Source organism: Coturnix japonica, chromosome 1 (genome assembly GCF_001577835.2).
Source record: "Coturnix japonica isolate 7356 chromosome 1, Coturnix japonica 2.1, whole genome shotgun sequence".
Lineage (NCBI taxonomy): Eukaryota > Metazoa > Chordata > Aves > Galliformes > Phasianidae > Coturnix > Coturnix japonica.
In genome coordinates this window covers 1,191,930-1,215,148 of record NC_029516.1, presented here as the reverse complement: position 1 = coordinate 1,215,148, position 23,219 = coordinate 1,191,930, and the positions used below count along the sequence as shown (strand labels likewise).

Genomic DNA, 23,219 nt, shown 5'->3' with positions numbered 1-23,219 from the left:
TAGTCATGGGGACAATCCATCTCCAGCCTGCAGGCCCAGAAAAGCAGGTTATTAATCATTAACTCCTTCCTTGTTTTTACCTTTGGAAACTGCTGCCACCACATTTCCCCAAACAGGGATATGCTCAACCATGATGGACTCATGCTTGTTGGCCTCCCATGCAAAGCTAAAGTCACCAAAGAGCTCAGGTGAAGTACTGCCAAACACCTCTTCAGGGTACACAAGACCTCCTTGTACTGAGGAAGACTTTTCACAATGTCCCCTTCATCACACACTTAGCTCCAAGAAAACATTGGAGTGGAAGGACATCCACCCCATCACAAGGGGTAGACCAATTGAAAAGCACTGATCACTATTGTGAAAGCAGCTCAGCAGACCTTATCCACTCCCAAACTGCACCTTTCATACAGTTAAATTCACTTTAGTGATGCACTGAAATGAGTTTAAGGCCCCACCACCTCTGGAAGAAAGTGGACTTTAAGATGGGTCAGGTAATCTAATTTAGCATCATACCACTCCCTGTCCCATAACAAAGTTCTGGCAATGGAATAGCTTTCATTCTGACCTGAAGATCTGAAACTCCTGGAGATGATCAGAGCCATGAGGTCCTCGTGTCAGAGAAGTGCAGCAGGCTTTGATTTTGGGGATAGCAGTACTTCTCCAGTTTTGGGTCCATGTGATGCCAGACCCATGCCTCATGCTAGAAGAAAGAGTTCCCCCATTGATCTCCAGATTGAAGAATCCAAAATGCCCCTCAAAAGACTTCCAGTGGTTTCCTTCTGCCCTAGTGAGGCATGGGATGGTGACATCTCCTTCTGATAGGTAGGGGGACAGAGGTGCCCACACAGCATTCATAAAGCAATCATCAGCCGACCAGTCACCAAGAGCCCCCATCCCACATGGCTTTGCAAGTTCAACCCCTTTTTTCCAACCTCAGCCCCAAAAAATCAGGGGTAGGAAGTGGGTGGATCATCCCTAACCCACTCTGAAGCATGTGGAGTTGTCAGTGGTATGAGCCCAACAGGACCTAAGGGTCTCCCAAGCTTTTTGCAAGGACCACAGCTGGTATCTTGGTCCTCAAGGATCAAGAAGATACCAAACGTGTCTCTCCAAGGAGGCACAAGGGGATATTAATCCCAGCCAAGTCCTCACCACTCACTCCAGACACAATACGTAGGAGCTGGACCAGTCCCCCATTGATAAATAAAGTACCAGGTAACAGGGCCAACCCATGCCCTTCTCACCTCACCAAGGTTGGCCCAAGGAAGCCAAAGGTTGCCAAGAATCAGCACTCCCACGTCTGCAATGAGAGTAAAGGGAAATCATTTTTAATGGAGCTCCACCACGAGGGATGAGCTGGAAATAGCTCTCATGCATCAATATTTTCACAAAGCAGTGAGATGCAGGATTTCAACAGCTCAGGGATCCTGCAGCCCTTAGAGAATGCTCATCCCTCTGCAATAAATGAGGTTGGAAATGTTTTCTGGAGAGTGAGAATTGTGGGCCAGGTGGTGGTTTCCCTTTCTCTTTGCTAGGAAGGAGTCCCTCCAATGGTGTTTTTCATTCAAGTCCTTGCATTGACATCTATAGGCAGGTTGGTTTCTGGTGACAACCAATGTTCCCAAAGGTTTGGATAACAAAACTGTCTTCCAGGTCTTAGTGATGGAAATTGGAAGTTGGAAGCGTAGGGTGAAAAGAGGAATGAATTGCTGCAGTGGGTGCCAATGTGTTTCAGCCTACAGCTAGTGGTGGTTAAGGGGAAAATGCTCAGCCTGGGACAGAAGGCAATGGGGAGCTCTTGCTGTTGATAGCTGCTATATCTCAGTTTCAAGGGAAATTTCAAGGGCCTTGTGAAAAGCTCAAAGGTCTTCATCCAAGAAGATCCACAGCTTTACTTCACTCACATTTGGGAGGGGACTCAGAGATCTTTCCCCAAGTTCAACAGGATTTGTTCTTTTCCCAGACAACGACAGTTAAAGACAATGGGCTTTAAAGCCATTCAGGAGCCCACAGCCCATTCAGTCTGTGGTGGGTTTTGGAGGAATTCTTTCCCAGAAACGTGACTTTTTGAGGTCTGTCATCCCAGGACCACATGGAACAGTCCTCATTTCCAGCAGGAATCATAGAATGGCCTGTGTTGGAAGGGACCTCAAGGATCACGGAGCTCCAACCCCCCCCCAACCACAGGCAGGGCCACCAATCTTCTTATATAACACCAGCCTAGGTTGCCCAGGGCCCCATCCAACCTGGCCTTGAACACCTCCAAGGATAGATGGGGCATCCACAGCCTCTCTGGGCAGCTGTTCCAGCACCTCACCAATCTCTCCATAAAGAACTTGGGGAAGACCTCCAATCTCATTCTCTTGGTAGTTCCAAGACTACACCAGGATTAGGGCAGTGCTGAGACTATGGACTGACTACACCAGGAGTCCTGGGGCACTGGGCTGAGGTTTTCTTTTTGGCTGCAGACTTGGAGCAATCTGAATTTGTTCTGCTGGACCTCAGTGGGTTTGGGGAGTTTGAGGGGCTGTGGACAGGGCTTGTGGGCAAAACCCAGCCAAGAAGATGCACCAGCTCCACACTTTGAGAATAAATGACTGGGATAACACTGCTGAAAACCTTAACAGGCATCCTTAGGGGCCACAATAATTCTTTGCATTTAAAATATCCTTGCACTAAGTGCAGGAAGAGTGGGAGAAACGTATCTATGTGACCCTGCAAAGCCCCAGCACTGACGACAGCCCCGTATTTGGGTGAGTCTCACCTGCTCTTTGGGTTCAGAGGTCTTTTTCTCCCCCCTCCTGTTTCTTTTTTACTTTCTGAATGGGGAGAGGCACTGCAGCCCCGTGACGTCGCCAGCTCCTTCTGATTTCATTTTAATGCAATCATGCCCAAACGAAGGCTCCACGTCTGGAGTTACGACTCAAACCCCGTGATCGCTCATTTTTATATATACACGAGGGAGGGGAAAAGCGTTTCCATAGAGAGAGGGGAAAAAAAAATATATCACAGCCCTCTTAATAACAATAAAAGAAAAGAGAGGGTGCAGAAGTTGAGGGGAAGGCGCTGATGTCTCTCTGCTCGGAGTGAGAGCCGCACGCAGCAGCCCCTTCCCATCCCAGCACCGAGGACTGCCAGGTGAGTGCCTGGATTTCATTTATTAACCAGCTTCGTTTGCACAAACTTGAAATATTTCAGTGCTCGGGAGATCAGGTTCCACATCTTTCTGCAAGAAAAGAATAAAAATGGGATAGGGAAAAGTAGTATGACTGTCTCCAGAATAAATAGATTTGGGGTTATTATAGCAATTTTTTTGGAGGGAGATCAGGCAGGGGAAGGGTTTGGATATGCTGGGAGATCAGAAAGTGGGAATATAGATCACTGCTGTGGGTAAAGGGATGTGGAGAGGAGGGCGCAGCCTTATCCTCACCAGGTCAGCATGGGTTTGGAGCCCTGGGAATCAGCATCTCCAGGAGAGGTTCATTGGGGAAGCAACATCAGACAGAAAGAGTTTAAAAGTCTACAAGTCTCGTTTGCAGTATTACTTTATTCCAGACTTACATTTCTGATGGGGAAAAAAAATCAGCTTTATGCTATACCTCTGCTGTGGATGATACAGCTCTGTCCCCACTTTGCCGGAGCTGCCGTGCTGCAGTGATTCACTTTTCTCTTTCAAATCCAAGAGGAAGAGTTGTCCATCGATGGGCACCATCCCATTATAATGCCTAGAAACTGCTCACAGGGTTCCAGCAATTCCCACTCATGGGTCACCCTCTGGCAGCAGCAGATTTCATTCCAAGTTTCTCAGGTTTGCTGCAGTTTTTCTTCTTCTTCCTGATCTTAGGAAGGAATGACCCATTTCCAGCTATTATTAAAAAAAAAAGACCACCCAAAAAAAAAAAAAAAACTTTCTGGCAGGGGAGAAAAACCCCCATGCAAAAACAATAATAACAATAATAAGCTTAAAATCAGATCTGCTGATCAAGATGCTTCATTTCTTTGCTGCTTCGCTTTGATTTCTATCCTGCCTTCCCCATTGCTCAGCCAAGGTCCCCAAAGAGGTTTTTTTCCAGCTGTGGAGCCCATTTCAGACAGGTGGGATATACCAGGGAGAGGTGAAGAAGACGGTGAGATGCTCAGCAGCAGCTTCTTATATCAGTGCAGTTCGCTGCCAGCAGCCTCACTGGCTCTGTGAGCATTTTCAGAGCTATTCCTGCTATTCCAATAGCAGCCTGGGGATGTGTAGGGTAGCAGGAAAGGGTTGAGGAAGGATGGCAATTTCCAAATTCATGTCCTGAGCCCCTCTGTTCTTCTAGGAGTTTGATGGGGTGGTCACATCATCTGGGGCTGAAAATCATCTGTTTTGGGGTGGGAGAAAAGATGCTCGCCTTGATAGGATTTGTAAGTAAAGCCCCAGGATTTCAATGTCTGACTTGGGACTGAAGGAAAAAGATCTTCGGGTCCCAAATCACATTCATGTGGGGGTTGTGCATCTGAGAAGGGTTTTGCTCACCATCCTGCAGTAGCAGTTTTGATAATGCTGCCTGGGTCGTAACACAGCTGTTTCACACCCTTCCTTTCTCTGGATGAAGGGGATAAATCCACACTTAACCCCTTCCACAAGGGACAGCAAAAGGGCAGATTTAAGATATAAACCTGCCTTGATCTCCCTCTCCCTCTAGGGAAAGAAAGGGCAAAGTTAAGGGGATAAACTTGCCCTGATCTGCTCCTCCAAAGGGACAGCAAAGGGCAGAGTTAAGGGGGTGAATCTGCCCTGGTCCTCTCCTCCAAAGGGCAGCAAAGGGCAGAGTTAAGGGGATGAACCTGCCCTGATCTGCTCCTCCAAAGGGACAGCAAAGGACAGTTAAAGCGACATCAATTTCACAGACTCACTTATTGAAGAGCAGGTCCAAGATAGCAGTTCTCGGGGATAAGGGGGGCTGGTTGAATTTTGGAGGACATCCACCCACCCAGAAGACCCCAAGAGATGTTCCTGCATCCTGGTGACTTGTCCCGATGGCCAGAGCTTGCCGTGAGATGCTCTTGCCACAAGATGGGGCCAGAAGATTGGGAATGGAAGTCCACCTCGAGGCGCTTGCAGGGTCGGGGTGACATCGGGGCTGGCCGTAGGGATGCTTGTACCATTGTTGATAAAGTGAAAGAATTCCTGCCTGGAAAAGGCATAAACCTTTAGATGAACAGATGGGTGCGTATATGGACTTGGAGATGGGAAGGTTTTGCAGTACGGAGGTTATCTAAAAAATGTTAATGTTTTTTTTTAATCAAGATTATGGGACATTAAAATGATCACATTTCAAGTAGCAAGTGATGCTACTGTGTCATGATGTCGACAAAGAGATGGATGAACCTTCCACAGAGGTTTCAATTTTGGATAACACCTTGGCCATCCTACCTAGTACTCCCAAACCCAGGGTTTGGGGGTTGAACCTTAGAGGAAGAGGTCCTAAAGCAATTTGTTCCCACTTGCCCTGAATGTTAGATGGGACCTTGGGGGGGACTTGTTAGATGAACCCATGACTTTAGGATGTAAGAGGTGAGTTCTGGACTTTGGGATACGAGAGGTGATCCCATGAGTGTAGGATACAGGAGGCAAACCCAAGGTTTTGGGATGTGGGAGGTGAACACAGGATTTTAAGATGTGGGAGATGAACCCAAGAGTTTAGTAGGGAGTAGAAGGTGAACCTGGGAGTGTGGGATGAGGGAGATGAACTCAGGAGTGTGAGACATGAGAGGTGAACATAAGACTTTGGGACATGGGAGGTAAACTCAAGACTCTGAAATAAGGAGGTGAATCGAGGCTGGATAGGGCTTTCAGCAACCTGGTCTAGTGTAAAGTGTCCTTGTCTATAACAGGGGGGTTGGAACAAGGTGATCTTAAAGATCCCTTCCAACCCAAATGATTCTATGATTTTGGGATCTGGGAGTTGAACCCATGAGTGTGGGACACTGGGATGATGAGGGGATGGTGGTGCTCTGCCCCATGCCTGCTGGGAAGCTGATGCCCATCTCTGCCCTCCTCTTACTCTCTCCACCGGGCAGGCAACCACCATGTCCCACGCCAAGCTGCTGCTCCTCCTCGCCCTCCTCTGTGCCACAGAAACCAGCAGGGCCTTCCGCCTCTACAACGCCGCCTCCATCTTCAGCTGCCTCAACGCAGCCCTCACCGAGGCCCAGAAGAGCCTCCCAGAAGAAAATACCGTCTTGGACAAGCGTGGCTACGACTACCATCCAGCAGAGGAAGCATCCGAGGAGGAGGAGGAGACAGAAGAAGAGAGAGGGAAAAGGACATTCCCAGGGGAAGGCCATTACAAATACACCTCCCAGGCGCAGGTGAAAGGGAAGACCTACCAAAACCGTGCCAAGAGCGACCGCCGCACCAAAGTCACCCTGTCCCTCGACGTCCCCACCAACATCATGAACATCCTCTTCAACATCGCCAAAGCCAAGAACTTGAGAGCAAAGGCTGCCGCCAACGCACATCTCATGGCCCAAATTGGGCGGCGAAAGTGATGCTAGCGGGGCAGGGGGTGACTTGGAGCAGGGATGGCCACACGGGGCCAATGCCCAGCGCCAACCAGTTGGTTGGAGGGGACTGACAGCCGTGTATGATATCAGTGTTGTTTATTTTTGACCCATAGAGCTACCTAACTTTCATATCTCTTTTTCCTCCTCCTTTCCTTCCCAATCTCCCCTATTCCTCCTCCCAGACATTTCCATGCGTGGGGAAGAGGGTGGTGTCTTCAGCAGGGCAGGGGGACATGTTGTTTTGGAAAGGTCCCTATTAAAGCTACGATCTCTTGAGTTTTCAATGCTTGGTTCTCCCATCACCTCTAGAAGCTTCTCATTCAGGTCCATAGCCTTTCTAAAAGCTCCCTTCAGTTCAACCTTTATTACAACAGCCCTGGTCGTGCTCTCTCTCAAGTCTTCAAACACAGGTTGTCCCCATCTGCAGTCACAACTATATTCGGAAGGGAAAACCTTGACTGGTCAGAGGTTCATGCCCCATACCTGGAGACATTCAAGGTCAGGCTGTACAGGGTTCTGAGCAACCAGCTGTAGATGTCGATGTTCATTGCAGGGGAATTAGACTAGACGAAATTTAAGGGTCCCTTCTGACTCAAACTCAAATGATACTCTGGCCATGATCTCAGGAGAGATTTCCCAATTTCTCCTGCTGGGAACTATAGATTTTCAGGTTATTTTGCAACCACTCTTTTCTCCACCAGCACTTTCATCCAAGAATCCATCACCTTTCATCCAAATTATCATTTATAAGCAACCACAGAATGCAGCGTGGATTTGCCTCTCTCCCACAGCTCAAGGTGAGTTTGGACCCCAAGAGTCACAAATCACTTCCCAGTCACTCCAGAACTACCTGCAGGGCTGTCTGTATTGCCCAATCTACCCCCACCCACATCCCCCACCATCCATCAAATCCAGGTGCTTCATTCCCAATGTACACCCCTGGTCAAACCATCCCAGCTCACCTTGATTCCCTTTACCCACTCTCCATCAAGCCCCAGATCATCAAGCACCCACTTTACCTTGGGCTATATATCCCTTCCTCTCAGTCCTCTCCTCTCTTCACCTCACAGCCCAGTTGCAAGATGAAACCCTCTCCTGACCTCCATCCCAGCATGTGGAGAGAAAATTGGGAGACAGAGAGAAATCTGGCCCTCTTCCTCCAGAAGAAATTTACCAAGAGCAGCAAAACAATTCCCACCAGTCCCATCCATGTCATAGCTACAGGGAGTTCCAGGTGGGATATTACAGAGGACAGGTCTTTGGTTGAAGGGTTGGCAGATAGACCCACAAGCAACACAGCTGAATTCATCCCCAGAGAGAACACTCTTGGGCAGACAAGGCTTCTAGCTGACCCCCAGTTTGGGGCCTTAGAACTAGATCAAAAAGCAAAAATCAAATAAATCCACAGATTCTCCAGCATCTTCCCCTCCTAACACATCTCCAACAAAAAACACACCAGTGTGCCCGCAGCATCTCTGTGCAATAACCCCCTCCTGCCTGCACCCTGAAGCTGAGGATGGACTGGTGAGCTTATTCTTTCTGCTAGAGCCTTAGTCTACATGGCTCTACATAAATATCTACATAGCTTTGCACATCTTATGGCCCAACAATCTACATGTCCATCCCCCATGAGTATATTGAGCTGTTCAGTGGTAGACAGTGTTTGTGCCCATTTAACAGATGGAAAACTGAGACACTCATGCTCACACATATCTCCCTGGACAAAGTAAGGTCAGATATAGTCAGATATCCTCTTGTCCCTTTGTAGGTTTGGCCAGAGATGTCCAAAGATCGTCCATGCTATCTTTACAAAGCACAGAGGTTGTCTATAGGTGTTTAAATGTGTATGCTAGAACCAGACCATGACAACAAGCTCAAAGCTGAGCCAGGGACAACAGATAGCAGCTGATGGTGAGTGATGGGGAAAGCAGAGATCCTCCCTTTTCAGCTGCATCCCTTTGGGGACTCACCCACAGCCAGCACCGGTTTGAACAAATCTTTCCAAAATTAATCCTCCTTCTCAGCCTCTGCCAAGCGAGGCAGGAGGCTGCTCAGAGGGGCCAAGAGGCAGGCAAAGGTCGGAGGAGCCGGATTTCCCAAGGAAATGGGATAGAAATAGGAGAGCTGAAATCTCCATCAGCCACCACCTGGCTCTGGGAGCAATTGGAGCCAAAGCTTAACAGGGACAGCACTGAGTTTCAGACAGCAGTTTCCTAAAAGCTGGGTGAGGATTTGGTCTTTCCTGCCACACTTTGTGCAGGGATGGAACACAATTTCAGGTACTGCATTCAAAAGATATTGATCTCACTTTGCTGGGCAGTCAAGCGAGGGTCTACTCAGACCATCATATCCTTCTGTTCCCACTGTCAGCTCCCTTCCAGCCTCTACATAATCCTTTCCCCCAGGCATCCCCTGGCCTCCAGGATCCCCCTGACCCTCCTTCTCCTCCTCCTCCACATGCCAATGCTCTTTTATCATATAAACGCAAACCAGAGATGTTGCAGGGATTTTGGCAATTCCCCAAGGACAGTAGGTCCTGAATCCCTTCCCAGAATCAAGGAGGCCCCATGCCCATCTGACTGAGGAAGGAATTCAGGCAGTATAATGTAATGAGCATTGAGCATCTGGCCAAAAATACTCTCCTGCTGTGTGGGAAGGTGCCCGTGTTCACATCTATGAGATCTTGGCTGGGAAAAAAAAAAACAAGCTGATTTCCAGTGCTGACCACAAGAGGTGTATCCCATATATCCCAGAACATAGAGCACCAGGAACACAGAACAACGGGATCACAGGGATCTTCCATAGTGATACATCAGAAACCACCTTCTGGGATTTCCTTCTCTGCTCTTGAGATGTCCCATCTTGTTTTGAGACATTCTATCCTACCTTTGAGATGTCCCATTTTGTTCTAGGTTGACCTGTCCTCCTCTTTGCATGCCTTGTCCTGGGATGTGCTGTCCCACCTGTGAGCTGTTCTGTCCCACATCTCCATGCCCTATCCTGCTACTGGCATATCCTGCCCTGTTTTGAGCTGGGCCAAGAGAGGCTGTGACCAGGGACAGAGCCAACTGCAGCAACCCACATAGATCCACTGCAGCACATCTGGTGACATGGGCAGGAGCACATCAAGGCTCAAAAGTCAACCCCACACTCTTGAGAAGGATGAGAAACTCCCTCACTCTCAACAAGTACCAACAACTCCAAAAATCTGTCCTCTTCCCTTGCTGCCAGTGCCACATCCTGGCCATTCTTTGAGGAAAAACAGTTTTTTGTGAGCCCCAGAGATGTTTAACCTCCCCATTCCACCTCATTTTCTGCTCTCCCCTTTCACAGGCCCCACCACTCCTACTGAACCCAGAAGGGGTGGTGAGATGGAGGTTCACAGAACCACAGAACTGGAGGGTTTAGAAGGGACCTCTAAAGATCATTGAGTTTAACCCCCTGCTAAAGCAGATTCCCTATGATAGGTAACCCCATAGTTGGGTTGACCAAACTATGTCCAGCGGACCATACAATAAGGTTTAGTTGCCTTCATAGAGCCAGTCCCCACACCTTAGGTATAGTTCACATTTTAATACCTGTGTTGCTGGCCTCTGGGACATTCCATGTCAGTGAGTTTCTTGCTTTGGTGTATGATGTATAGAAAATAAAGCATTTTCCATTTGCAGAGTGATGGTCTGATTGGTGCCTCTCAGTCCTGGTGTTACACAGTGTATCATCACCTCTCCCCACAGCTGTTTCATGTTCTCCATCAATCCCACAATAGCCTTAATATCTCTGATCAATTTTTTTGCTATACCATATCTCATCACTATTTTGAAGGAGGGAAACTGAGGCAGGTAACAGTCCTATTTTCCACCAGCGATGAAAATTTAAAAGACCAAAGAATCTCCAGACCTCCAAGGCCTGCAGGTGCAAATCCTTCAAAGCACCTCATTACCCCACATTCACCTCCCTCTAGAAACAGAAACACCTGAACACTTTGCCCACAGGTGAAAGAGGAGGAGGAAGGAGCCAGCAGGGAGCCCTCTAAGTGCAAGCCTGGTCCTCCCTCCCTATAAAAGAGTCCCCAACAGAGAGGTCAGGTATGCTCTGAGTTTGGTTCTGTGATTTTTGTTGAGGAGCTTTGGTGGTTTAGGGTCATGGTGAGTAGTTTTGGGGCTTGGGTTTGTTTTCTAACAAGTGAGGGGGAGGTAGGAGCTGGAGGTGTCTTCTTTCTTGCTGTGGGAAGGTGTTTTGCCCTTGGCTTTGGGGTTTCCTGGAAGGAAAGTAGCTGTGAAGTGTGGAAGTCTTGGAAAAAGATTTCCTGGGGTGGGTGCTTAGCTTTGGGAGGACTTGCCTGCTGATGTCTTTGCATCTTCTTCTATCTTCTTATGAGGATAATTTGGAGGTTGTGCTGGTAGTGATATTAAGGCCAAGCTGGGTGCCACTCTGGCCCTGCTGTAGGGCTGGGGTACATCAGGAGTGGGGGAGTGAAGGTCTACCCTTGAGGAGATAGTTCCAGCATCCATGTGTTGGCCCTGATCTGGGTGTTACGGCTCTACTGGGTCTCCAGCCACAAATCCTACACAGGCCATAACTCAAAGTAGGTAGTAAAGGCAAATCAAACTTTAGTGAGGCTGTAGACCAAGATATTTAAGGTAAATGTGATAGGAAAGTTCATACCAATCTTAAGTATCTTGTAATTCATGGCTTTCTTGGCTGAATACAAGATTTTCTCCATTAACCCTCTTTGGGTATCTCTAGTCTCTTTGTAAAGTGAAGTTTGATGCTTGTTGTGTTGGCCTTTTTATTGCATTCCTCCCAAAGTCTCCTCTGTCAAAGAGTTCGACACCTTGGCTACATCCTGTGCGTGAACTCTCCTCCATATAGCTCAAGCCATGCACAGCTGCTTCATGGGGTGACTGCTACATCTTGTAGAGAGATGAACCTTCAGTCTTTACTCGTCCTTCCTTTGATTCCTTCTAGCTGGATCTCCAGAAAGTTGATCTTACACTTAATCTAAACTAGGTTGAGAAATTGCTCTGCGAGTCAATAACTGGGTCCTAACAGTGAAAGGACGTTTCCTCATCAACTTCCTTATCAAGAGATATTTTCTGAACTTAACTCATCTGCAATATGGAGGGGTGTCTTTGTACTGTTGCCCAAGATCAGTTGGGCTATGAGAGCACCTGGGAAGGCTGTGGTGGTGCCCTGCCTTCTGCCCCATGACAGAGAAAAGAAAAATCATCAGCAGTTTGACTTGACAACAACATTGCTGTGCTTTAATCAGCTCTGTGGCCTGTTCCTGGGAACAGAATCATTGTGCAATATAATAACAGTGCTGAGGTACAGAGGGACCTACTACTAGGCTCTGATCTCTGCATCTGCAACAACTCTCTGAAGGGTGAATGTGTGGTTCCTGCTAGATCAATATATCTTTAGTGCCTGCTATGGAGACAGTGTCCTGGCTGCCACTAAGCTGGGATAAGGCTCTTCTTGCACATAGAATGTGGGCTGTGTGCTCCACAAATGCAAGAAGAAATGTCTTCTTTAGACTTCTTTAGTGCATACTCATAACATTCTTCCCTCTCCCATCCCAATGCAGAGGGAGTGTATTTCCATCCACATTGGCCAGGCTGGTGTCCAGATGGGCAATTCCTGTTGGGAACTGTATTGCCTGGAGCATGGGATTGAGTCAGATGGCACCATCTCCTCCATGGCATCCTCAGGGCAAACAGACTCTTCCTTTGGGACCTTCTTCAATGAGACAGGTTCAGGGAAGCATGTGCCCAGAGCAATGTTTGTTGACCTGGAGCCTACTGTCATTGGTAAGTTGTTGAAGGTCCCCCAAACCTCTTGTTGGGGTGACCCTTGCTGTCCTGAAGAGTGGTGTAGGTAACCTCACTAGGATTTTAGGTGGCCAGTTTCAATATGGAACTGCACCTAAACTAGAGCAAGTAACCTGACAGACAATGCTAGCAGCAGCCTTAAGATCTATTTCTTCCAGATGAGATCAGGACTGGGACCTACCGTGCACTCTTCCATCCAGAGCAACTCATCAGTGGCAAAGAAGATGCTGCCAACAACTATGCTCGGGGCCGCTACACCACTGGGAAGCAGATCATAGAACAAGTTGTTGATAGAGCCCGTAAAATGGTAATAATACCATGGGGAAGTCCTCTGCACCAGACTGGTTGCTGTTGCCCTGACTGTCAAGAGGTGATGGTGTGCATGGATCTCTAATAGGTTGATCACGTCACACAGAGTGATGTGATGAGATGTATATGGGTGTGTGTTAACTTTCTTGGGAAGTAAGAGGGAAACAAGGGCTTGAAGATGCTCTAAGAACTCATTCCAACCAATGTCACAGGTCACTTTTGGGCTGGTATCTTCTCCTTATGCTTCTCCTTCCCTATACCGTCTTCCTTCTGTAGAACCTCAGAAGTGCTGTGGTAACTCTGGAGTATGCCTGATTTGGGTAGAATTTCTCCAGGTCCTGTTGACTGCTGAAGTTATGAATCTCTATCTGCCCTACAATGCCATGGCCAGAACCGTCTCTCTACTAAGAAAAATAATAATTTATTGTATTTAATGTTTCCACTATTAGAAATGGAAGGTATGTGAAAGCAGAAGTGAGACTTCTGACCATGAATTTCATGGTTGAATGTGTTACTCTTAGCTTAAGTCCACTGAGGCCCCAGTAATTTGGTTGTCCTGGCTCTTTCTCTGGTGTTACAGGCTGACCAGTGCAGCGGCCTCCAGGGGTTCCTGGTCTTCCACAGCTTTGGGGGAGGCACAGGATCGGGGTTCACCTCCCTCCTCATGGAGCGGCTCTCTGTTGAGTACAGCAAGAAGTCCAAGCTGGAGTTCTCTGTGTACCCGGCACCACAGGTCTCCACGGCTGTGGTGGAGCCCTACAACTCCATCCTCACCACCCACACCACCCTGGAGCACTCGGACTGCTCCTTCATGGTGGACAACGAGGCCATCTACGACATCTGCAACCGCAACCTGGACATCGAGCGGCCCACCTACACCAACCTCAACAGGCTCATTGGGCAGATCGTCTCATCTGTTACCGCCTCTTTGAGATTTAATGGTGCCTTGAACGTTGACCTGATTGAATTCCAGACGAACCTGGTGCCCTACCCACGGATACACTTCCCCCTCACCACCTATGCACCCATCATCTCAGCAGAGAAAGCCTACCATGAGCAGCTGTCAGTGCCAGAGATCACCAACGCTTGCTTTGAGTTCTCCAACCAGATGGTGAAATGTGACCCACGGCGTGGCAAGTACATGGCGTGCTGCCTGCTGTTCCGGGGTGACGTGGTGCCCAAGGATGTGAACGCGGCCATTGCAGCCATCAAAACCCGCCGCTCCATCCAGTTTGTGGACTGGTGTCCCACGGGCTTCCAGGTTGGGATCAACTATCAGCCTCCTACAGTAGTTCCTGGGGGAGACCTAGCCCAGGTTCAGCGAGCAGTCTGCATGCTCAGCAACACCACAGCCATTGCAGAGGCCTGGGCAAGGCTTGACCACAAGTTTGATCTTATGTACGCCAAGAGAGCCTTTGTGCATTGGTATGTAAGTGAAGGCATGGAGGAAGGAGAATTTGCAGAGGCTCGAGAGGACCTGGCAGCCCTGGAGAAGGACTATGAGGAGGTTGGAAGAGATGGGGGAGAGTTTGAGGAGTAACTGCACCTACGGGAAGGCAGCTTGGGTTGTGAATAGCTTTTGTGTATTCTATAGGAGTTAGGGACTAGATTTGAGGCAATGTGACTGGCAAACTCCACAGACTGGCCAAAAGCATCTCTTCGTTAAGCATGAATTTGAATAAATGGTGATCAGCAAAAATATCTTATTGAAGTGCCATAAATTCTTGCTTTTTGTTATATTGGGGTGCCCTGGTGCCTTTGCTTCTGCAGCCCTACCCATGGAGCTTTTGCACTTGTATGTGCTGGAGTGGGCTTGTCAACTGCTCTGCTAAAATGCACCTTGAGAAGGTGACCCCCACTTGGGCTCAGTTTTCTCCCTATTCCAAATTGCAGCTGGCTCTGTTTTTCCAGGCTGCTCTCCCCTATGAGGTGCAGCAGGGGCTGGGATCAGGTTTCTCTAGTCCCCCACCGCCACACAGAGCCCTGCTAAAGCAATCCATGTCTGGCTGCCAGGGCTGGGCTTGCCTGGAAGTCTAATTGGAGTCTGGAGCTGAAAATTTAAATACTCTGCTGTCTGTCAGACCTCTCTGGGGGTGTTTGACCTGTTTCTAGCTCATTCCAGGCATTAAATCAAGAAGCTGGGTGAGGGTTGCCCACCTTGCGCTGTAGAAGAATCTCTGCATGCACCTAATTAGCTGGAAAAACTGATTATTATTAACCTGATCTCTGGTCTGGAGCAGGTTATGACACCACTGGGAGTCTCCTCTCAGTAAGTGATCTGAGAGAAAGAACTGGCTGTGATGCAGTGGGGAAGCTGGATCTGTATTCACTTGAAGGGCTGACAGTGCTGGCTCTGGGTTGCACTGAAGGAAAGCTTAAACAACCTGAGATGATAGGGGGAGTTCTTATTAAATCCTGCCACATCTTGCCTTTACACAGCTGGGCTCAAAGGAATGGCAGTGTCCCAAGGTCAACAAGTAAAGGAGTTCCTAGGGGCTGTCTCACCTCTAGCTGCCTTGGGGTTACAAAGCTGCCTGGTTTGGTAGTGCCACTACTGTAGAGTACTGGTGTATGGCTCTTCTATGCACCAGGGATGGAAGAGAAGTCTGGCTATTGGTCAAGGGAGGATTTAGTGGTGGAGCTCTATGTACTCTCTGCTGTAGGACACTGAGGAACAAACTTGGCCTCCAACCCTATAGTCTATCCTTATTAGTTAACAAATGGGCTGGAGCCACACATTGGAAATCTCAGACCTGAGGGCTCTGTGTGTTGTATTCCGAAGGACTCTTATTTTTTGTTTATGACCAGCACTGCTATCTCAGTACACAAAAGATACCGTACAACAAAGTGTGCATCGCTCTTAGGAGAGAGGCTGCTGTAGGATACGTTGCTAATGGAGGGGACAAAGTGCTTCCTACAATCATCAACAAAAGATACTACTCCCCCAAAAATCACAGTACTGTTACCCCTGCAAGGAAAATCCTTCCCTCCCTCCCTGTGTTCATAGGATATCTGGAGCAGGGCCATGCTGACGGATGTACCCAAGTAGTTGACTTCATTAATAAGTGACCTTTTCAATGACATCAGCCCTGGAATTGAGCTGATTGCTTTCTTAGGTGCAGGAGTGTGGCTGTGCTCTTTCTCTGGCTCATAGATCCAGGCAGGAGTGATGTTCAACCAAGTCCACACTAATATCATTTTTCTGGGAGGGAATTTAACCAGCACCTTTAAACCCTGTTGCTTGTAGACACTGGAGTCATTAGGGAAAGGTGGCAGCCTTTGACACCCTGTTTAGAAACTTCAGCACCTGTGGGTATGGAGTTCATTGAGTTGACAAGCTTTGGGGATCCTCTGCCATATGAGAGCTGGATGAGAAGCCATCTTAGATGTGGTGGGATCTGGTTTCTTCATAGAATCATTAAGGTTGGAAAAGACCGCTAAGATCACCCAGTTCAACCCTCAACCCATTTGTACTTGCCCCCATGAGTACCATCATTTACAATAGCAGTGAGACACCCCTAATAATTTTTTAGCTTGGTAAATCTCACAATGGTGATTTGAGTACAGAAGCTTCAGACCAACAGGAATGTCTCCCTAAGGTTCCATTTACTACCCATTCATGCTGCCAGCTGCCAGATTTTAGGCTCACAGCAGCCAACAAAGAGCTCTAGCACCTTCCAATTCCATCTCCTGAGCATGGCAGCTATCCCTGGGTGTTCACACTGCATCACTTTGAGGAATGTGATGAGGCAGAAAAACTACAGGACACAAAGAGAAGCAATATCCAGCTCCAACCAGGCAAGCTCCTGCAGGATATAGGATATTTCCCATAGCAATAACTACGACCAGCAACATTCAACATACTCAGACCCTTTACCACTTCCCCCAAAGACAACATCCCCAAACTAAGGACTCTCCATACAAAGTCTGCATTAAATCCAGAAAACTCAGAGCAATAGAAAGTCTTTATTCAAATACAAAGGACAGTTGCATAGAAGTGTACTGGTACATTTTAATTAAAAGGTGCTTTTGCAGTAAAAGCCAGAGCAAGAGTTTGCTATGTCAACCAAAGCAGGCAGCTTGCAACATTCCCCAGGGCTAGCAAGCAGGGTTCTCTGCTCAGGCAGGATGCATCCCCAACACTGAGCCAGGCACCTATTCAGCTTCACTCATTGATAAACAGCAGTGTGATAAAGCTCAAGACACCCATGCTACAGAAGTGCACTATGAGCACGTAGACTATACAAGCAAAAAAGGTATAATATGTCAAACAGTAGCACTGAGGTTCAGGACAATCCTCTGGCACCTCCAGGTACTCAAGACCAGTTTAGCCTGATGACAGAGAGTTTGTATTTCATCTGAGGTTTGACTTGAAGAAGAATAGACAGAAGTTTGTTAATACTCATCCTCATCAGCCTCATCTTCTTCTCCATCTGCTGAGTCCCTTCCAACCTCCTCATAATCCTTCTCCAGGGCAGCCAGGTCCTCCCTGGCCTCTGAGAACTCCCCCTCCTCCATGCCTTCACCAACATACCAGTGAACAAAGGCACGCTTGGCGTACATCAGGTCAAACTTGTGGTCCAGGCGTGCCCAGGCCTCAGCAATGGCCGTGGTGTTGCTCAGCATGCACACAGCCCGCTGCACCTTGGCCAGGTCCCCCCCAGGCACCACTGTTGGGGGCTGATAGTTGATGCCCACCTTGAAGCCCGTGGGACACCAGTCCACAAACTGGATGGAGCGGCGGGTCTTGATGGCAGCAATTGCTACGTTGACATCTTTGGGAACTACATCACCACGATAGAGCATGCAGCAAGCCATGTACTTCCCATGGCGAGGGTCACACTTCACCATCTGATTGGAAGGCTCAAAGCACGCATTGGTTATCTCAGACACAGAGAGCTGCTCATGATAGGCTTTCTCTGATGAGATGATGGGTGCATAGGTGGTGAGGGGGAAGTGTATCCGTGGGTAGGGCACCAGGTTCGTCTGGAATTCAGTCAAGTCAACATTCAAAGCACCTTCAAATCTTAAAGAGGCGGTGATGGAAGACACAATCTGACCAATGAGGCGATTGAGGTTAGTGTAGGTGGGGCGTTCAATGTCCAGATTCCTACGGCAAATGTCATAGATGGCCTCATTGTCCACCATGAAGGCACAGTCTGAGTGCTCCAGGGTGGTGTGTGTGGTGAGGATGGAGTTGTAGGGCTCCACAACAGCTGTTGAGACCTGTGGTGCAGGGTAGATGGCAAATTCCAATTTAGACTTTTTCCCATAGTCAACAGAGAGGCGTTCCATCAGCAGGGAGGTAAAGCCTGAGCCAGTGCCTCCTCCAAAGCTGTGGAAGATAAGGAATCCCTGGAGGCCGGTGCACTGGTCAGCCTACAGTGGAACAATGCATATTTACCTCTCTATTAAGGATTATTCCAAATAACAGAGCAATACATTCTATTTGGATCACCTTCTCACCAGAAGATAAGTAGCTAAACAATAATAAATACAGGTTGTGGCCTTAAGCTGTGCCAGGTTGGTTCTTGTTGGACAGCAGGAAAAAATCCGTTTTGATAAGAGTGATCAGGATGGGGAACAAGTTGCCCAGGAAAGTGGCATAATCACCACACCTATTTGTTTTCAGGAAGAGGGTAGATATCACACTGAGGGACATGGTTTGTTGGGCATGATTGTGTTGGGCCAATGATTGGACAGGATGATCTTAGTAGTCTTTTCCAACTACAATGATTCTATAAATACCAAGCTCCATCTAGAGCATTTTCAATCCCTAAAGTGAATTCACACATTTTTTCACCCTATTACACCCTGCCCTACATCTTTAAGTAGATGCAGAATATCCACGTTGTCAAATGATAACTCTGACCAAGTTCCTCAGTTATCTGCTCAACGTACCTCCAAGCATCTGAAAGGAAGAAGGAGGCAGCCTGTGGGTCCTGGACCCCCAAAAGAGATCTCAAACATGTTTTGTCAACTGGCATCCAAGTGCAGTGTTAGAAACTTGCCTCACTTTATCAATCATGGAGTTTGGTCTTCCCAGCCTGGCTACCAATTGTCCACTTAAAATTAATCTCTGCAATCATATGATCCCTCTGGTCAGAGTTCCTTCCATTCTCTCTTACATCTAATGTTTTCTCATTCCAGCCCCTGATGCATCTATGATGTGCAGTGTTAAGTGTAGACATACATGATCAGATGGCCCCTCACTTTATTGAGTCTCATTCACAAGACCACAGAATCATTAAGTTTGGAAAGACCACTAAGGTAACCTAATCCAACCACCAGTAACTCTTGAGCTCAGAAGAAAAAAAAAGCCCTTTATCTAAGTCTATTACTCCAAAGTCTAAATGGCATTGACCTCGACCTGCTGTTTTAAGAGAAAGGCTCTTTTCCTCTTACCATTTTGCGAATTCTGCTGAGGACAGTGTCTATAATCTCCTTCCCAATGGTGTAGTGGCCACGGGCATAGTTATTGGCTGCATCCTCTTTGCCACTGATGAGCTGCTCTGGATGGAAGAGTCCATGGTAGGTGCCAGTCCGGATCTCATCTACAGGGATAAGCAGTCATGGAGAGCAGCACAGTCACAGGTTCTGGACATCCATGTGGTACAGCAAAACACACTCATGCCAGATCCATCCCTCCCAGCTTCAGGCATCTAATGGAGACAGGCATTAGGAGTAATTTCTCCAGGCTCCATTCAGTCAATTAGGTTGTGAGACACCCCCAGAGGTTATTTAGACCCACTCAGACAAAATGCTGGATACATTTCATATTCTATTGGCTCACTAACTTGGTTCCCAATTTAGTGCTTTGATTGGGTGCCTGAAATTAAGTGCAACCAAAACAAAGTCTACATTCCTTCCATTAAATAAAATAATGAGTCACATCTTAGATGTTAAGATAGGAGTAGATGCATTCACCCACAGGAGAAGCCTAGAAGGCAGATTGGATGTGCAATCTAAAGTGGATGCAATTTCCACCAGGTCATTTCCACCAGGTTATTTCCACCAGGTTCTAGAGGAGTAAGAATTTGTCTAGGAAGGTATTCTCAATTCAATCAAAATGCCAAATTGAATCAAACCCTCTGAGATCACTAACAGAGCTGGGGATGAAAGGGAAGCAGAAATGCTGCTGTAGCAAAAGAAGCATGAAATTTAGAACACCCATCTGCTCAAAGAAGCTTCAGAGGTAGTCTTAAAAACAGATGGGCTGAGTAAGTCATAGGATAGTGCAATTCAGCCCACAGCTACCGGGGCTGACAAACCCACACCTCTACATCTGCTGAGAATTAACATGCAGGCCTCTTAAAAAGAGAGATTTGTAGAATCATAGAATTGTTTGAGTTGGAAGAGACCATTAAAGGCCATCTAATCCAACTCCCCTGCAACAAACAGGGACATCTACAGCTAGATCAGGTTGCTCAGAGCCTGCACCAGCCTGATCTTGTACGTCTTAGGGATAAGGCACCCACCAGATCTCTGGGCAACCTATTCCAAGTGAAGACAAGTCAGCATATGAGGAGTAATGGATTTGTTATTTTCAGGTCCATTTGGAAATGCAATCCCTGCCCAGGATTCCCATTTTACAGTGCCACAACACCCACTTGACCATTATTACCAATGACAGTGGGCTCCAAGTCTATGAACACTGCCCGAGGCACATGCTTCCCAGACGCTGTCTCACAGAAGAAGGTCTCAAAAGAAGAATCCACTTGCTCAGACTGTGGCTCCACAGGTTTCACCAGCTTGGAGCCAGGAATGGTCCCATCTGCCTGGATCCCATGCTCAAGGCAATACAGCTCCCAACAGGCATTGCCCATCTGCACGCCGGCCTGCCCGATGTGGATGGAAATGCACTCCCTCTGTAAGGGGAAACGGCTTGTTAAGGTGATTTTTTTTAAGACATCCTGTGGCCTAGCATTAGCCCCTGTGGTTCTTGTTTGAGCCATTTGCTGCTGCAGATGATGAGGGAAACAGGTGGCTTCCTCCCACTGCCACGACTTGGAGCAAGGATCAGACTGTGTTCTGTAGGGCTGTTGGACACACAGCATCCCTAGGAAAGACTCTCCCAGCCCAAGAGAGAAGGAAGGAAGGAGGTGATGGGCTTCATGCCAAGGCAGGAAGCAGCTAAACACTGCTGGCTCCATCTTGCTGAGCGTTCAGCTGGTTTCATTACAGAGCAGTGAATCCACTGGGTCCCAGGGCAATGGGGACCCAAAGACAACAGCTCCAGGCTCCCTGAGCTAAAAAGCCCTTTACCAAGCAGGGAGAAGCCAAGCATGGAGTCACACCAGGAAATGAAGCCAGAGGAAACCAACAGCTGCCCAGGGCAAGCAAACACCTGGGGAGAGGCTCAGAGTCCTGATGTAACCAGGTCACCCTCCAGGAGCATCCCAGCAACCCCCAGGGTGGTGGAAGCATTGACATCTTCAGGAGACTTTTGATGGTTGTACACTTCCTCAGTAATTACCATCTTTGCTGTTTCCACCACCCCGAGATCAAAGTGCTGCAGCAGCAACAACAGCTTGCATCCCAGCTCCCAGTTGTAGCTACCCGTAGCACAGGGATTCCCATTGAAGAGAGATGGTGAGCCCACCCAGGAACAGCCAATAGGGCCATCATTTCTAGTGTTGATGGTTTCCCATTGAAAGGAGCTGGTGAGTCCACCTAGGAGCAGCCAACAGTACAGTTTCCCCTGGTGTTAGTGGAGAGGACACCTTGTGTATGCACACCCACAGACATGACTGCCCTTAAAGTCATAACCCTAATGCTAGACAGCCCTGGGGACCCATTGCTCATGGCACTGCAACAGTCATCAGGAAACAGATGCAACACAACTTCTCCCCTCTTTGACTCCATGGATGTGCCAAGAGATTTCTCAGCACTCAAGCAAGACTGATGGCCTCCATGTGTCCAGGTCAACTGCCGTAAGGTTGGACACCAACTGGATGAATGCTCTTTTCAGAGAGACACCGAACCCTTTTCCCCACAGCTGGGAGAACAATCTAATCCAGGTCTGGGCTGGGTGTGGGGGGTTGTCTTTAAGCCCTCCCCCTCTCTCAGTTGATATTTGCACTATTTGGGAAATGCTGGCTGCCATTTGCCCATCCCTCCCAGCAAGATGGTTGCAATAGCTCCTCGCCACACTTTGCAAGGGTCACCAGGACCCGCTGGGACAGCTGCTCTGCTCTCTGTCCTCTCCCAGCTTGCAGACCCAGCACCTGCTTCAAGGGGCACTGGTATTTGCAGCATAGGGAATGGAGAGGGGGGCTGGGGGGGAGGAAGAGGAAGAAAAAAAGCCTATTGGAAACAGTGGGAAAGAAAAAGAAGGAAAGAAAAATAAAGACATCTCATATTCTGCAGGTTTGGGGCTTTCTAATCCCCACTCCAATATGCTGGAAGGTTTTGGGGTTTTTTTTTGAGATCCCAGACTTCCAACTTCTGCATCCTGATAAATTGCATTTTACAGACTCTGGCTATTGTTGTCCAGCTGATTTTCCCCCCCTTTGGAAATCCCATGTAAATCTTTAACTGTTTTGTAACCAGGACAGACTCCTAAAAAGTCAGCAGATAAAAGGAAAAGTTCAAAAGCTGCCTCTCTGGGTGCTACTTTGAAGTTTCCTACTTGCAACATGCAAAGGGACACCATCAGATTTTCCAGTAAGTTGTCCTTTTGCATTCACAAAGTGACAGTTGTGTTACTCCTCGCTAAAAGTTTCAGCCAGTGCTGTTTGGAGTCACAGGTTTTTTAAGCAACCAGATCAGTCCACTTCAGTTTTATACAGCTGCAAACTCCTAAGAGCAAAGATTCAAACGGAGGAAAGAAAAGAATAGAAGCAGGAGGGAGGGATTTCATTCATTTAATATCTAATCAGAAGGTTTTCTAGAAGACAAAGGCAACATGGCAGCTCTCTCCTAAGGAAAAAAGAAACCCTAAAAGTCTCTGCAAGTTGTACAAGTTCTCTATGGCAGTGTGAGAAACAAAGTTTGCAACTCAGGAATGGGGCTGACAGTGTCAAACTTTCAATGTTAGTGCATCATATAGTTGTGTCTCAAGATATGCTGATCTCCCCCCCACACCTCAAAAAAGAGTAAACCCCAACTTGCATTAAAGAGCCAGGCACAACCCAGACCCCATCTCAGGAGCTGCAAACTCAGAGCAAAAAACAAAGCAGCAAGAGGCCGTTGAAAGAGCTGCTCTGCACATCCCTCACTTTTCCCTTATAAGGAGCAAACGCTGAATCAATAAACCAGAAGGTAATTGGCAATTAAACAAAGCTGCTTGGAATTAACATCCACAAGAGAAAGGCGAGAGAAAAGAGCAAGCAAGCTGTTCAGCTCAGCAGGTTTGGAAAACAAACAGTCGGTATTTTAAGTTCAGGCTAATACAAATGTAAGGCATGCTCTTACCATGATGAGACTGGAGACTTGCTAAGATCTAAGCAAAACAGCTGCTACCCCTGCCTCTCCCTGCAACTTTATAGCCCAGGAAGGCTTGACTCCACCTGAATATAAAGAAGCTTTCTG

General features: G+C 47.8%; 3 protein-coding genes across 4 annotated transcripts; 2 read left to right on the top strand and 1 right to left on the bottom strand.

Moving 5' to 3' along the window:
- The first annotated feature begins 2,907 nt into the window (after positions 1–2,907).
- Positions 2,908–10,219, top strand: UCN3 (urocortin 3). Its single transcript, XM_015859981.2, has 2 exons — positions 2,908–3,138; positions 6,061–10,219. The coding sequence occupies exon 2, from the start codon at positions 6,070–6,072 to the stop codon at positions 6,529–6,531; it is 462 nt and encodes a 153-aa protein (XP_015715467.1). The 5' UTR covers positions 2,908–3,138; positions 6,061–6,069; the 3' UTR covers positions 6,532–10,219.
- A 433-nt stretch (positions 10,220–10,652) lies between these two features.
- On the top strand, positions 10,653–14,387 carry LOC107312375 (tubulin alpha-3 chain). 2 transcript variants are annotated; one of them, XM_015859862.2, is made up of 4 exons: positions 10,653–10,691; positions 12,134–12,356; positions 12,536–12,684; positions 13,267–14,387. In XM_015859862.2, exons 1-4 carry the CDS (start codon positions 10,689–10,691, stop codon positions 14,224–14,226), a joined length of 1,335 nt encoding a protein of 444 aa, XP_015715348.1. In that variant the 5' UTR covers positions 10,653–10,688; the 3' UTR covers positions 14,227–14,387. The 2 variants fall into 2 exon arrangements, with proteins under 2 accessions (XP_015715348.1, XP_015715264.1); XM_015859778.1 differs by lacking the exon at positions 10,653–10,691 and having other exon boundaries at positions 12,128–12,356.
- Positions 14,388–16,633: 2,246 nt separating this feature from the next.
- On the bottom strand, positions 16,634–23,219 carry LOC107312307 (tubulin alpha-8 chain-like). Its single transcript, XM_015859648.2, has 4 exons — positions 23,103–23,219; positions 20,311–20,554; positions 19,092–19,240; positions 16,634–18,065 (listed from the first exon to the last, which is right to left on the bottom strand). The coding sequence occupies exons 1-4, from the start codon at positions 23,103–23,105 to the stop codon at positions 17,082–17,084; spliced, it is 1,380 nt and encodes a 459-aa protein (XP_015715134.1). The 5' UTR covers positions 23,106–23,219; the 3' UTR covers positions 16,634–17,081.